Genomic DNA, 14,593 nt, shown 5'->3' on the forward strand with positions numbered 1-14,593 from the left:
TGCTTTGCTGGTGAAAACTGTCAGTGATTTATTTAGAATTAAAGGAACACTTAACCAATATGGCTACCACAGCATTCTGTAGCGATTCGCCATCCCATCTGGTTTGCGCTTAGTGGGAATGTCATTTGTTTTTCAACAGGACAATGACTCAACACACCTCCAGGCTCTGTAAGGGCTATTTGACCAAGAAGGAGAGTGATGGACTGCTGCATCAGATGACCTGGCCTCCATAATCATCCGACCTCAACCCAATTGAGATGGTTTGGGATGAGTTGGACTGCGGAGTGAAGGAAAAGTAGCCAACATGTGCTCAGCATATTTGGGAACTCCTTCAAGACTGTTGGAAAAGCATTCCAGGTGAAGCTGGTTGAGAGAATGGCACGAGTGTGTAAAGTTTTTATCAAGGCAAAGGGTCGCTTTGCCTTGCTTTTATCGCTTTTACTTTGAAGAATCTCAAATTGATTTGTTTAATAACACTTTTACTACATGATTTCATATGTGTATTTCAATGTAGAATGTAGAAAATTGATACCAAGAGATACCAAGAGACGACAAGAATACTATTTACACATTATTCATTGGGGAGAAAAGCACTGAACAATATCTGTGTGATTACCTGTTGTGACCTGGACTGTCAGATTACACCCCCCCCCCCCCCCCCCTCGTGTACCGGACCGGATTGGCTGAGGACCCAAGTGTGAGGAGTACCCCTGGAAAACGGAATGGACAACGAGGACGGCTTGTGAGGTGATTGGTGCATTTCCCCCTCTTCCCCAGTGTACCAAAACCCCTAATAAACTCCCCATTTGGATTCTATTTGTGCTAATGGTGCCTGTTTTGTTACGGAACTTAATAGAAAAGTCATACACAATGAGTAACGACAACTTGGCTATTTTCTGTGTATACGCTGTACTGTCAGGGAATACGGCAAATGAGTGTTTCACTTTCACTTTGTCCTCAGAAGAAGCCTTACCGTGCATGGCCTTGTGTGGCCTCTCGTCGAGTAATCTCGTAACACAGAACCAAATAATGCATGCGCCAGCTAGCTAAGTCTGCCATGAGAGACGACTGAGAGAAGAACAAACTATTCGCAGAGTATGTTAAAGGTGTTTGCTGATGTGTACCGTCACGGCATAACAGACATCATTTTATGTCTACATCCACTGGCTATTCTAGCTGTCTGACTTTGATCTGTTCTGTTCCTTCTGATTCGTCATTATTATGATATTCCATTCAGGGGAATGTTGAAGTGTAATGTACTGTAATGTAATGCAGGGCGGCTGAGACTATTACCATAGTATTTTATCATCTACCATATTAAAGCCAGAGAGGACCACTAAGATGAAAGACAACAGAGGGCCCAGATGTTTTAAGTACTTTGTAGCCCAGAGGCATTGCACAGCATTTTACTGTTCCACTCTTACAGCAAAGCCTCCAAACTACCGTTGACAAAATGTCTATTGGTACTGTGGCATGGTAATGTGGCTTGATACTACTTGGTACATATTCAATGGCTCTGTAGCCTACATGTTTATGACAAATCTGGGAAGAGAACAGTAACACACTGTAACTCTCCAACATAAATTCCTATACGATTATGCTGTTGTGCAGAATTATATAATGACATAACTAGTTACATATGTTCTATATGTCTTCACTATGTCTGTTCTGCTGGACTTGAGGTTATGGAGCTGTGTGTGTGTGTGTGTGTGTGTGTGTGTGTGTGTGTGTGTGTGTGTGTGTGTGTGTGTGTGTGTGTGTGTGTGTGTGTGTGTGTGTGTGTGTGTGTGTGTGTGTGTGTGTGTGTGTGTGTGTGTGTGTGTGTGTGTGTGTGTGTGTGTGTGAGCACTTTGCCATGATTACCGGTTCACTTCCTCTTCCTGTTGTTGTGGGTTTAAGCATTTGTCCCTGACAAAGACAACATCATAAAACAGGAGAGAGCGGTAGCCCCTAGTCACACATAAGGACATCCATCAGTCAGCGACTATTACCAAACACTGGAACTGGACTCCTACAGTCTGGGTAGGATGTTGGGGGGGCAGTGGGGAGAGGAAAGGGAAACCTAGGGATGACGTTGGGTTCGCTTTACTTCTCGTGACCCCTTGCGACGGGCAAAATATTACCAAGGGTTCTGGTCTGTGGTAAGAGACTGGAGATGAATTAGACCTTTGAGGAAGTGAGATACAACAGAGGGAGTGGATAGAGAGGAAGACGAACGTTGGAAAAAGAGGAAGAAAAGGCAGGAAGAAGTGGAGCACAGGAGATCAGGAAGTGAAATAAGAAGAAGCAAGGAAGAAGAAGAGAAGAAGGAGAGAGAGTCTCTCCTCTGTCTGCATGTGGTTTAGCTGCTGCTGGTGCCCTGTGATTCCTGTGAAGCCACTAGAAGGCATCTTGTTTCTAATGTCTACCAGACGGCCCGCTTGGTGATCTCCTCTCCTATCCTCCTGCTTCTCCTGTGCCTCTGTCTGAACCCCACAAAACTAGAGCGCACACACACACACACACACATTCAGGGCCAATGAGAGCACGGGCTTCCTCTCTTCCTCCTCCTCCACTCCATCCACACCACAGTCACAGCAAGGGATGGAAACATGACACTGACCCCTACCAACCAACCAGACACAACCAGACCATCATGGCAGCAGCAGTAGTATTTGACATCTTTCAAATGCTGTGTTTGATTGAGTTTGCCTGGGGCAAAGGAACCACTGGAATAATTCCAAAAATGCATATAGTCCCACTCATCTGTCCCGCTCCAGACAGGCTCAGGCAAACAGTTAAATTTGAACGCAGGCTTGCAATGGACCTGAAAAATAACATAGGAGTTGCACGAACAACAACCACCCAGCTCGACCACCACTCCATTCATGGATTATGAACGATGCATTTCAGCACTCTGGCTCTCCTGTGGGAGGCCTGGGCTAAGATAATACTTGGCTGCATTTGGCCATTACAGATAAACATTGCCGACAGCTTCCTCCTATGTCTGTCTCACACGCACACACGCACACACACCGAACAAACGTCATGCTCTGCTCTGCACACCAGTTAGCGGTTTGGTTTGATTTGGTTTCAGCCACATGGTAACACGGTACACACTCTACTCTACCACTAACCCACACCCCCCCCCCGATCCCCCATCCAGCTACAAAGCTCCTTTTGTTTGGTTGCACTCAAGGAAAATGGGAACACACGCAAACCTGTTCAGAGCTAAATCAACCAAGAATGGCTGTCTGTAACCAATAGTGGGGTTTTCCCTCAACATTTTGCATCCATTTTCCCCATCTGGAAACGGTTGCCCACGCAGCCTCCCTACGCCAGCCTCCCTCCCTACTGACACACAAACACACACACACACGTACGCAAGCATGCACACAAACTGATCCCAGTTTTCCTATCCGGTACATTAACGGGGATAACTGGGCCCTGATCCTCCCATTGGTCAGATTAGGTCCTATATCGTCCTATCAGTGCTAACAGTGCAGATACAAGGGAGGTGGTTCATTACCTGCTAACCACCAAGCTTCAGGAAGCTTCAGGTGACTCCCATCTGATAACACACCTGCTTATATTATCTCACATGACTGATCAGATAAGTGTCTATTTTAGGTACAGCTGAACACGTATGCCTACAAGCAGGGGCGTAATGGAGGGTAAACACACATGAACGTAGTACAAGACGTGCATTCAAGACAAGTGGGTGGTAGAAATGAAGTCCTAAGAATATTTGAGTATTTGTCAACAGGCCAGGCGTCATTTATGAGGTGATTGAGTGTTCGACCAAGTTGTTTTTTAATGTCACTGAAAGGACACCTGAAACCCTGCCATTGTGGATACTGTAACAAGCAGCAGACCAGAACATGGATATTTATATTCCAGGTGGAACAAACCAGACAGGTTAGGCGAGGCCCTGTTTAGACTGGCAGGCGAGGGTTTGTGGACACACACACACGCTGTGTGTGGATACAGACTGACAGTCGTAGACAATGAACAGATGAAGAGTTTCAGGTCATCAAGGCAAAAGGTGGTAATGGAGTAGAGTTAGGTACCCAAACAATTCTTTACAGAAACATTTCAACAAAACGAGGATGGAAAGGTGTGATGTTTCAGGTCTCACCTGCTCTGTTTCTTCCTCCTCTCCTCTCCTGGTGGTCTTGTGTGGGGGACCCCTGCTCCCAGTCCTCTAGCCCAGCTGGGTCCAAGTGTCGTGGGCCTCCTGCACCCTTCTTCTCCTCCTGGCTCACCGGGGGCTCGGTTGCTGCGTCATCTGCGTGCTGGACAGAGAGAAACACGTCAGGAGGACGGAGAGTCAACAACTAGCCATCTCCTATGATCCTCGTCACGTCAAAATGTAACAACCATCATAGGAGTTGGCTATACAGCACAAACAGATCTGAGACCAGGCTGGAAAATAATCATGAGAAAAAACATGAAATCACACATCCTCCGCATTCCATCCTGAACTGTAATGCTCTTTGCAAGATGTACATAAAAGGTTTATCACTTGATGATCAACAATGGTAAGACTGTACATATGGCATTACAACACATATCCTTAGTATTCAAACCTTGAACCTGGGGAAAGTATTTTCTAAGCCAGGAGGCTAAGGCTCATTCTTATTGTTCCCGGCAGAGTAGCATCAGTAATTCTACAGTTGTTATTAGCCCAGCTAGCATGGACACTGACAGTTGTGCATCTGATGCAGCCGAAGAGCTACTGCCTCCTTACCCAGGAAAGCACCGAACAACAGATAGGGACGTTGGGGAGCTACTGCCCCCTTACCCGGGAAAGCACCGAACAACAGACAGGGACGTTGGGGAGCTACTGCCTCCTTACCCGGGAAAGCACCGAACAACAGACAGGGACGTTGGGGAGCTACTGCCTCCTTACCCGGGAAAGCACCGAACAACAGACAGGGACGTTGGGGAGCTACTGCCTCCTTACCCGGGAAAGCACCGAACAACAGACAGGGACGTTGGACCATAAATGAGGGCCAAATATGATGAACTACATTGGTTTGGGGTTCACTTATATTGGGAGTAGTGCCTTTCCTCAGCCACAGTGTGTTATATGTGCAACAGTACTATCTCACAACTCGATGAAACCTTCACTCTTGGGCAGACATTTAGAAATAAAACATGCCAATTTGAAAAATAAGAGAATTAAGATAACTTTTGAGTAGTAAGACATATATAAAAGAAACAGATACCATTAATAAGAAGGGGCTAGAAGCGTCTTATATGGTGAGCTACTGAGTGGCTAGGACAGGCAAGTCCCATACTATTGTGGAGGACTTAATTCTTCCTGCTGCCGCGGATATGGCTGGGACAATGCTGGGTGAAAAGGCCAAAAGAACTACACAGACAATGACTTCATCAAACAACACTGATTCACTACGCATCAGTGTCATGGCAGGAGATGTTTTGAAACAATTACTGCTTCACATACAAGTGAATTCAGTGAATTCTATACATTACAGCTGGATAACAGACGTGCCGGGCCTGGCACAGCTCCTGGTATATGTCCGTTACATATATGGGGGGGGGGGGGGGGGGGGGGTCAATTAAGGAAGACATCCTCTTCTGCAAACCACTAGAAACCAGGACAACAGGAGAGGATAATTGTAAAGTACTGGACAGCTTTGTGACGTCAAATGGACTTTGGGGGTCAACGTGTGTTGGTATCTGTACTGATGGCGCAAAAGCCATGACAGGGAGACATAGTGGAGTGGTAACGCGCGTGCAAGCAGTTGCTCCCGACGCCACTTGGGTACACTGCAGCATCCACCGAGAGGTCTTGCGGCCAAGGGAATGCCTGACAGCTTGAAAGACTTCTTGGACACTACAGTAAAAACGGTTAACTTTGTTAAAGCAAGTCCCCTGAACCTTCGTGTATTTTCTGCACTATGCAATGATATGGGCAGCGACCATGTAACGCTTTTACAACATACAGAAGTGTGCTGGTTATCAAGGGGCAAAGTAATGACACGTTTTTTTTATTGAGAGATGAGTTTAAAGTTTTTTTTACTGACCATCATTTTCACTTGTCTGGCCGCTTGCATGATGATGAGTTTCTCACACGACTGGCCTATCTGGGTGATGTTTTTTCTCGCCTGAATGATCTGAATCTAGGATTACAGGGACTCTCTGCAACTATATTCAATGTGCTGGACAAAATTGAGGCTATGATTAAGAAGTTGGAGCTCTTCTCTGTCTGCATTAACAAGGACAACACACAGGTCTTTCCATCATTTTATGATTCTTTGTGTGCAAATTAACTCAAGCTTACGGACAATGTCAAATGTGATATAGCTTAGCACCTGAGTGAGTTGGGAGCGCAATCACGCAGGTACTTTCCCGAAACGGATGACACAAACAACTGGATTTGTTATCCCTTTCATGCACTGCCTCCAGTCCACTTACTGATATCTGAACAGAGAGCCTCATCGAAATTACAACAAGCGGTTCTGTGAAAATGTTATTTAATCAGAAGCCATTGCCAGATTTCTGGACTGGGCTGCGCTCAGAGTAGCCTGCCTTGGTAAGTCGCGCTGTTAAGACACTGACGCCCTTTGCAACCACGTACCTATGTGAGAGTGGATTCTCGGCCCTCACTAGCATGAAAAGTAAATACCGGCACAGATTGTGTGTGGGAAATGATTTAAGACTGAGACTCTCTCCAATACAACCCAACATTGCAGAGTTATGTGCATCCTTTTAAGCACACCCTTCTCATTAACCTGTGGTGGTCCTATAAGAGCTCTTTGTCACTTGCCACGAGCTGGGTTGTGACAAAAACTCACACTCGTTCTTATGTTTAATAAATGTATTGTTTAGTGTGTGTGTGGCAGGCTTACAATGATGGCAAAAAATAACATTTGAGAGTGAGCTGACCCTGGTGCTAGAGGGGGTACACACCTGGAGGTTGAATGTTTGAAGGGGTACAGGACTATAAAAAGTTTGGGAACCACTGTGCTAGAGAAGTATCATGGGAACGTTGCAAGAACATTCATGTGTCCAGGTTTATGTGGGTTAGGAGAAAATCCCATCAACGTCCCCCCAGACATACGCAGAACATGGTTGCCATGTTCTTAAAACACATGTTTTTAATGTTCTAGACAAGTGTCATGGGAACATGCCAAAAACATTCATGTGTCCAGTTTTCTGTGGCTTAGGAGCATATTCCATCAACGTCCCACCAAACATACAGTACATTGCCATGTTCTCAGAATATACATTATTAATATTCTTAGAAACATTCAGTGAGAACGTTGCAAGGACAGTCATGTGTCCAGTGTTCTATGGATTGGGAGAATAATCCATCAAAATCAAATCAAATGTTATTTGTCACACGCGCCGAATAAAACAGACCTTACCGCGACATGCTTACTTACAAGACCTTAACCAACAATGCAGTTCACGAAATAGAGTTAAGAAAATATTTACGCACTTCTCTCTGTAGCGCCTTACGGTCAGATGCCGAACAGTTGCCATACCAGGCGGTGATGCAACCGGTCAGGATGCTCTCGATGGTGCAGCTGTAGAACTTTTTGAGGACCCATGCCAAATCTTTTCAGTCTCCTGAGTGGGAAAACGTGTTGTCGTGCCCTCTTCACAACTTGTTTTGGTGTGTTTGGATCATGATAGTTTGTTGGTGATGTGGACACCAAGGAACTTGAAACTCTCAACCTGCTCCACTTCAGTCCCGTCAATGTTAATGGGGGAGTGTTCAGCCCTCCTTCTCCTATAGTCCACAATCAGGTCCTTTGTCTTGCTCACATTGAGGAAGAGCTTGTTGTCCTCAAATATAAAATATATTTTGATTTGTTTTTTTGGTTATTACATGATTCCATATGTGTTATTTCATAGTTTTGATGTCTTCACTATTATACTACAATGTAGAAAATAGTAAAAATAAATGTAAAAAACACTGAAATGAGTAGGCGTGTTCAAACTTTTGACTGAAGTCTTCCGCATTTAACCCAACCCCTCTGAATCAGAGCGGTGAGGGGGGTTGCATTAATCGACATCCATGTCTTCGGTGCCCGGGGAACAGTGGGCTAACTGCCTTGCTCAGTAGCAGAACAACAGATTTTTACCTTGTCAGCTCGGGGATTCAATTCAGCAACCTTTCGGTTACTGGTCCAATGCTCTAACCACTAGGCTACCTGCCGCCCCTACATAAGTTCATCGACGACGTCGTCACCACAGTGACTGTACGTACATATCCCAACCAGAAGCCATGGATTATAGGCAACATCCACACTGAGCTAAATGCTAGAGCATTGAGAGCATCTTGACTGGCTTCACCACTGCTTGGTATGGCAACTGCTTGACATCGGACTGCAAGGCACTACAGAGGGTAGTGCGTATGGTCCAGTATATCACTGGGGCCAAGCTCCCTGCCATCCAGGACCTCTATACCAGCTCGGAGTCAACTCAAGTGGGCAACAATAGACGTTGCTGATAGTGTGTTTGCGAGATGTGGGACAAAGGCAATTTTAAAACCATCGCATAGCTCCTGATGTGTTTACAGACATCCCCAATCAAACATAAACATACTCTCTGAGAATGAGTGCACAGCTGGCAAGTAGTTGCTTATACTATAAATATCAATCCATCAGGTGGCTAGCTGCCAGCAGAGACTTCAATTGCAGTAACATTGAGCTTTGGCTAGTATTGCTTAGCCAGCTAGAAGGAGGAAGTAAGAAGCTAACGTTAAATGGAGCCTACCTCAGCCAGAGCAAAGAAATAGGCTCATAATAACTTTGCATTCCAGAGAGTAGGCTACTGAGACAGACAGAGATGTGGTGCTTAGTGGTGAGACGGAGGTAAGCATGCAGGAGGAAGCATAGAAGACAAGGAGAGAGAGTGGAAGCAAGCAGCGAGAGAGGTTAGTTACCAAACTTGTGGTCGGGGCCCCATGTGGGGTCCCTTGAGGAAATCTGTACTAATCTTATCAAACAACTCTCCTGCGCCTGACTCCTTCACCTACCTCCTAACGCAATATTGTCACAACAACTTAATAAGATGTGTTTCAACATGAACATCTCCACATGGCCTGTATTTCCTTAGAGTCCTACATTCAAATGGAATCTAAATGGAAACAATACAGTTCTCATCATGTAATAGGTTATATCGGTGGTTGTTCATCGTATCTGGAGTTTAGTTTACCCATTACCCCCTTCTTTTTTTACCAATACATCACTGATATTCTTACAGAATGGTGAGTAATATTCTAACAATGAATGTGAATGTGATATGATCATCTGTGTGCTCCATTGATGTCTGTTTTTGTGGATTTTGATTAGGACTGCCTAGGAATGCAAATGTGAACGCTATGTCATTTGAGAAAACGAGATCTATGTGAAGAGCCGATGACTTTATGCAATTAGTTTTTAAAACTGACTGAACAGTCGCTGTTGCTACGTGTCAGTGTGAATCATTTCTAATAATTCCCCCCTTTCAGTGGTATAACATTACAACTGTATTGCTAATAGGCCGTGTGCTTGTGGCTTGACTGAGGTGAATGAACCTACAGCAACCAAGGCTGGGGTCATTTGTGCTTTGTATAGAAATGCAGTAAATGAGTTTCAACTTTTCAAAAATCCATCAATTACATTTTTTCCCGAAGAGAATTAACAGCATTCTCCAGGAACTGTAATTTATACATTTATAAGAGCTATTGGTAAGAGATAGGTAAATGCGCAATCCGTTTGGAGAAGGGGATTGTAAATACACATAGCAATTGTTGAAGATGATTTTTCCTTCCACAGTGAAATATGATATACAGTTCTCATAATCTGCGTGGATGAAATTTGGAGACCCAAGCTATTGGCTTCAGCAGGGCTGACCCTGACGAGTTGATGCATGCGTTTTATAATGTTTTGATTATATGCCTGGACTTATCTACAATTTACAATTTGTATCATGTTAAATATTAGCCACTATCCGGATCCACGTCAGTAATGCCGACATAGATTTCTTTTAGCTTCATTCCATTCCGTTGATCTTTCTTTCCTCTGTCACATCCATGTAAATTGTTCCTGAGGGTTGCTAGCAATCGTGGATGACATTAGGCTAAGGTTGTGTAATAATTTGGGACATGTAGCCTATCATTATGGAACTCAGACCGCACGTAGCAAGTTAAACCTGGAGCCTGGAGCACGGTTCACGACGACTGGACCGCTGCCATACAGTTCCATGATGTTAGAATTAGGGTAGATTTAAAGGACCATAGTTCAACCCCTATTGAACACTTCTTTTCCATCGTCCAATATTTTATGGATTGAACTTGAATATGACAGCTTTCAGGATGAATCAAACCACTGGATTTTGTATTCATCAATATTTAGTGTGTAAAGGCTCTCCAAACTGTTTTATTTTTTATTTTTATTCATTCCTACTTTTCTAACCCCGAAAATCGGATTATTTTTCAATCTACCAGTTGGTGCTGAAAACTAATATGCATAGATAGCTTTCTGTCATTGATCCCTATATTCTGACCCCGTTCTCTCCATGTAATCTATTGAGTCTGTCAACAAACTTCTAATTAAATGTACACCATATTTAAAGGGATGGGTTAAGATAAATGTACTGAATTACATTTATGCAGAGCGCGCAATGTAGCCACACCTGCAGGGCACATTATGCGACTGAAAAAGGTACGTCTGAATGCCGAGTACTGAGAAGTGCATATAAAGGCATGTGTAAGAAGGGCATAAATTCTTAAGTAGGGGTTGGGCCCATACAGTATATCTAGGCTACCTCAATTACCTCATACTCCTGCACATCAACTTGGTACTGGTACCCCATGTATATAGCCAAATTATTATTACTCATTAAGTATTTATTATTACTTGTATTATTATGTGTTATTACTTTTACATTATTTCTCTATTTTATTTCTCTGCATTGTTGGGAAGGGCACATAAGAACGTATTTCACTGTTTACGAAGCATGTGACGAATAAGATTTGATTTGATTTTTGCAACATCCCATGAAACGCATCTAGAACAGTAATATTGTATATTCTGAGAACATTCTAGACACTTTCTAGAAAAGTTCCGCTTGACAGTAAGGGAATGTTCTGCTAACACGAACAACAAAACATGCAAAAAAAGGTTATAAGGATTTTGCTAGCATAGATAGAATGTTCCCCTAACTAACTGGACACTCAAACAGGAGAACATTATGGGTAACATTACAAAAACGTTCTCTCTCCCTAGAATTGTTAGCTGGGTTAGTTGATTCTCAATGCTGGACTTCTAATGAGCTTCTGAGCTTTGAATCTTCTATTTTTATTTATCGTGTCTGATACTGCGCTGTAACACACCGTTTTGATTTCATTTAGCATCTGACTGGTTTCTATGTAAAGGCCTACAGCAGTTGCGTGTTTATAAAACAGTCATGGTGGTAGATGGTGTCAGAGAGAGAGAGGGGAGAGAGGGGGAGGGAGGTAGAGTGGGAGAGAGAAATGTAGAGGGGGAGAGAGAGATGGAGGGAGGGAGGGAAGGAAAGAGGGAGGGAGGGGGAGGGGGAGAGAGAAGGAACGAGAGAGGGGGTAAGAGAGAGAGAGACAGAGGGACAGAGAAAGAGAGATGAAGGGAAGCGTTAGTTAGGGTCTCATGAGTTTGTTTAAGAGGAGATTTCTTAATCAGTACTACTCCAATTCCTGTGTCTGAGACACATCCAAGATTCCTCCCAACCACTGAAGAGAGACCACCAGGCACACACACACACACACACTCTCACGTATCCCCTTTGCTCTCTCTATTACTCTGTCTATCTCTGTTTGTCTTTCTGTCTCTCTCTCTATCGCTCTTTCTCTCCCTGTCTCTCACTCTTGAACTCTCTCTCCCACTCTTTCTTTATCACTCTCTCTGTGTCTTTCTCTGTCCCTCTCTGTACTTATTGCCCGACTGTTTGTGTGACATGCCTTACGGAACCCAAACCGGCTGCGCGCGTGCGCCATCGTGCGCTATCGTGCATACATTTATTTTGCCCGTTTTGCCCGTTAATTTGTCCTATTTAGCTAGCTTGCTGTTGGTAGCTAATTTGTCCTGGGATATAAACATTGAGTTGTTATTTTACCTGAAATGCACAAGGACCTCTACTCCGACAATTAATCCACACATAAAACGGTCAACCGAATCGTTTCTAGTCATCTCTCCTCCTTCCAGGCTTTTTCATCGTTTATCTTATATGGTGATCGCATCTAAACTTTCATTGTATTACCACGACTACCGGCAAAACAGTTCATCTTCTATAAACCAATGAGGAGATGGGAGAGGCAGGACTTGCAGCGCGATCTGCATCAGAAATAGGAATGAGCGCTCGTTGGCGCGTGTGAGCAGTGTGGGTGCAATAATTGAATAACATGGATTTCTACATTTATTTTTTGACTCTCGGGGCACACGACATGTCCGGTCTGGTCAGCATGTTAAACAAGAGTTATCCTTAAGAGTCAAGCTATCGAGAAATGTGTTAAAGTCCAATTGTAGCTTGGTGTTTTTGTTGAGAAATGTTATTGATGTCAATGACTGATCGGATTAGAATGGGTTACACAAACACACACACACTCACACACACACACACACACACACACACACACACACACACACACACACACACACACACACACACACACACACACACACACACACACACACACACACACACACACACACACACACACACACACACACACACACACACACACACACACACACTCTCTCTCTCATCTGTGGAACGTGTTTGTTAACAGGTCCATCTGAGGAGTGTCTGGCCTATTGTCTATAACAGATGAGGTTAAGGGTCATGCCAATATGCGCGCACACACACACACACACACACACACACACACACACACACGCGCACACACTCATATACACACACAATCTCATCTGTGGAATGTGTTTGCATTGTGAATAGTCCATCTGATGTTGTCTAACCTAATCTCTATAACAGACGAGGGTTAAGGGTCATGCCAATAGGATACTGGAAACTCTGGACACTTCAAAGGCGCTAGTATTGCTAAAAATAAAGTCTGCACTATTGTCTCCTTTCACACGTATGAACAGGGGTTTCATGTTCCTGTTATGAAATCAGTTAGGTCATTAGCTTTACTGTCTTTGATTAACTTGTATGACCTATTTGGTTATTTTAATCTATAACAACAGAGATTTTCAAATAACCTGTTATAATTGCACTGGCCTACAACACACATTTCTGGACTACAACACACGTTTCTGCACTACAATCCATTTTATTCTAGCTTAGCTCTACGATGCGCCAAAGAAGTGCTGAATGTGAAGAGATTATCGCAACCCAATAAAACAACACCAATTAACAACACTGCCACCAACCGAAACGTAACGTGTCACTCACCCACTGTTGATTGGGCAATGCCAAGGAAGTCAGCATGTCAGCCATAGCACCCAGCATCTGGTCTGTCCGCCCCTGGTTCTTCTGAAGCGCCTTCATTCTTCCCTCAAAAACCTCTCCTTTTCTCCTTCTCTCTCCTTCTTCCTTTCTCACTTTCTCCTACTGTAAGTCCTCCCTCTGTTTGTTGTTGCCGTTCTTCCTTTCCCCAGTTCACCACAGTTTTTCCTCCTCCTCCTTTCCTCCACAGTCTGTCACTCCTTCTCTCCCTGTTTCTCTCCCCCTCCTCTCCACTGTTCCTTCTCTCTTTCTGTTCTCTCCTTCACCTCTCCTCCTACAAAGCACGGTGCCAGAGTTTAGAGCCGCTGCCTTGTCTCGTCCTGGCCTGGTCTGAGCCACAGGAACTCACTCACACACACACACACACACACACACACACACACACACACACACACACACACACACACACACACACACACACACACACACACACACACACACACACACAACCACACACACACACACACACACACACACACACACACACACACACACACACACACACACACAACCACACACACACACATGCACACACACACACACACACACACACACACACACACACACACACACACACACACACACACACACACACACACACACACACACACACACACACACACACACACACAAACACAATAAACACACTCACTCAGACACACGCACCACACACGCACCTACACACACTGAGCGTGAGTCACAGGAACTCTCATACACATAAACAATTACATTTTGAATAGGAGAACATGTTGTCTGGAGCGTGCCTGGCTGGAACACTCACACACACACACACACACACACACACAAACACACACACAAAAACACACACGCTGCCTGGGACTAAGAGTGTGCCCAGGCTTGCTGGGATGAGGGCAGTCCTGTCCTCACACACACAAACACACATACACACACAGTACACAAGCGCACACACGCACAAACAAAGTACACACACACAGGTGGTGGCTCACAGTGTCTCTTCTTCAGGTCACCTAGTCCCCTCTATACAGGGTTCCCTCTGGATGAAAATACCATCCTTCCCTTTTTTTCCTCTGTTCAGTAGATCCCTCTCTCTTTTTCTCTGAACACCGGAGCCCCCTCTCTTTTATTCTGTCCAGTAAATCTCTCTTTCTCCCTTCCTCTTCTGGTTCAT

General features: G+C 44.4%; 1 protein-coding gene across 2 annotated transcripts in view; it reads right to left on the reverse strand.

The window, feature by feature from the left end:
- LOC129860548 (rho guanine nucleotide exchange factor 25-like) overlaps nt 1–13,962 on the reverse strand; it is a 121,244-nt gene extending 107,282 nt beyond the window's left edge. The window contains exons 1-2 of one of the 2 annotated variants that reach the window (XM_055931036.1): nt 13,390–13,962; nt 4,118–4,274 (exon numbers count right to left, since the gene is read on the reverse strand). In XM_055931036.1, coding sequence (XP_055787011.1) covers nt 4,118–4,274; nt 13,390–13,485 — 253 coding nt within the window. In that variant the 5' untranslated portion in view covers nt 13,486–13,962. The remainder of the gene's footprint in view (nt 1–4,117; nt 4,275–13,389) is intronic. The other variant, XM_055931037.1, reaches the window with a different exon arrangement.
- Nucleotides 13,963–14,593: the final 631 nt, after the last annotated feature.

The sequence above is a fragment of the Salvelinus fontinalis genome, chromosome 8 (assembly GCF_029448725.1).
Source record: "Salvelinus fontinalis isolate EN_2023a chromosome 8, ASM2944872v1, whole genome shotgun sequence".
Lineage (NCBI taxonomy): Eukaryota > Metazoa > Chordata > Actinopteri > Salmoniformes > Salmonidae > Salvelinus > Salvelinus fontinalis.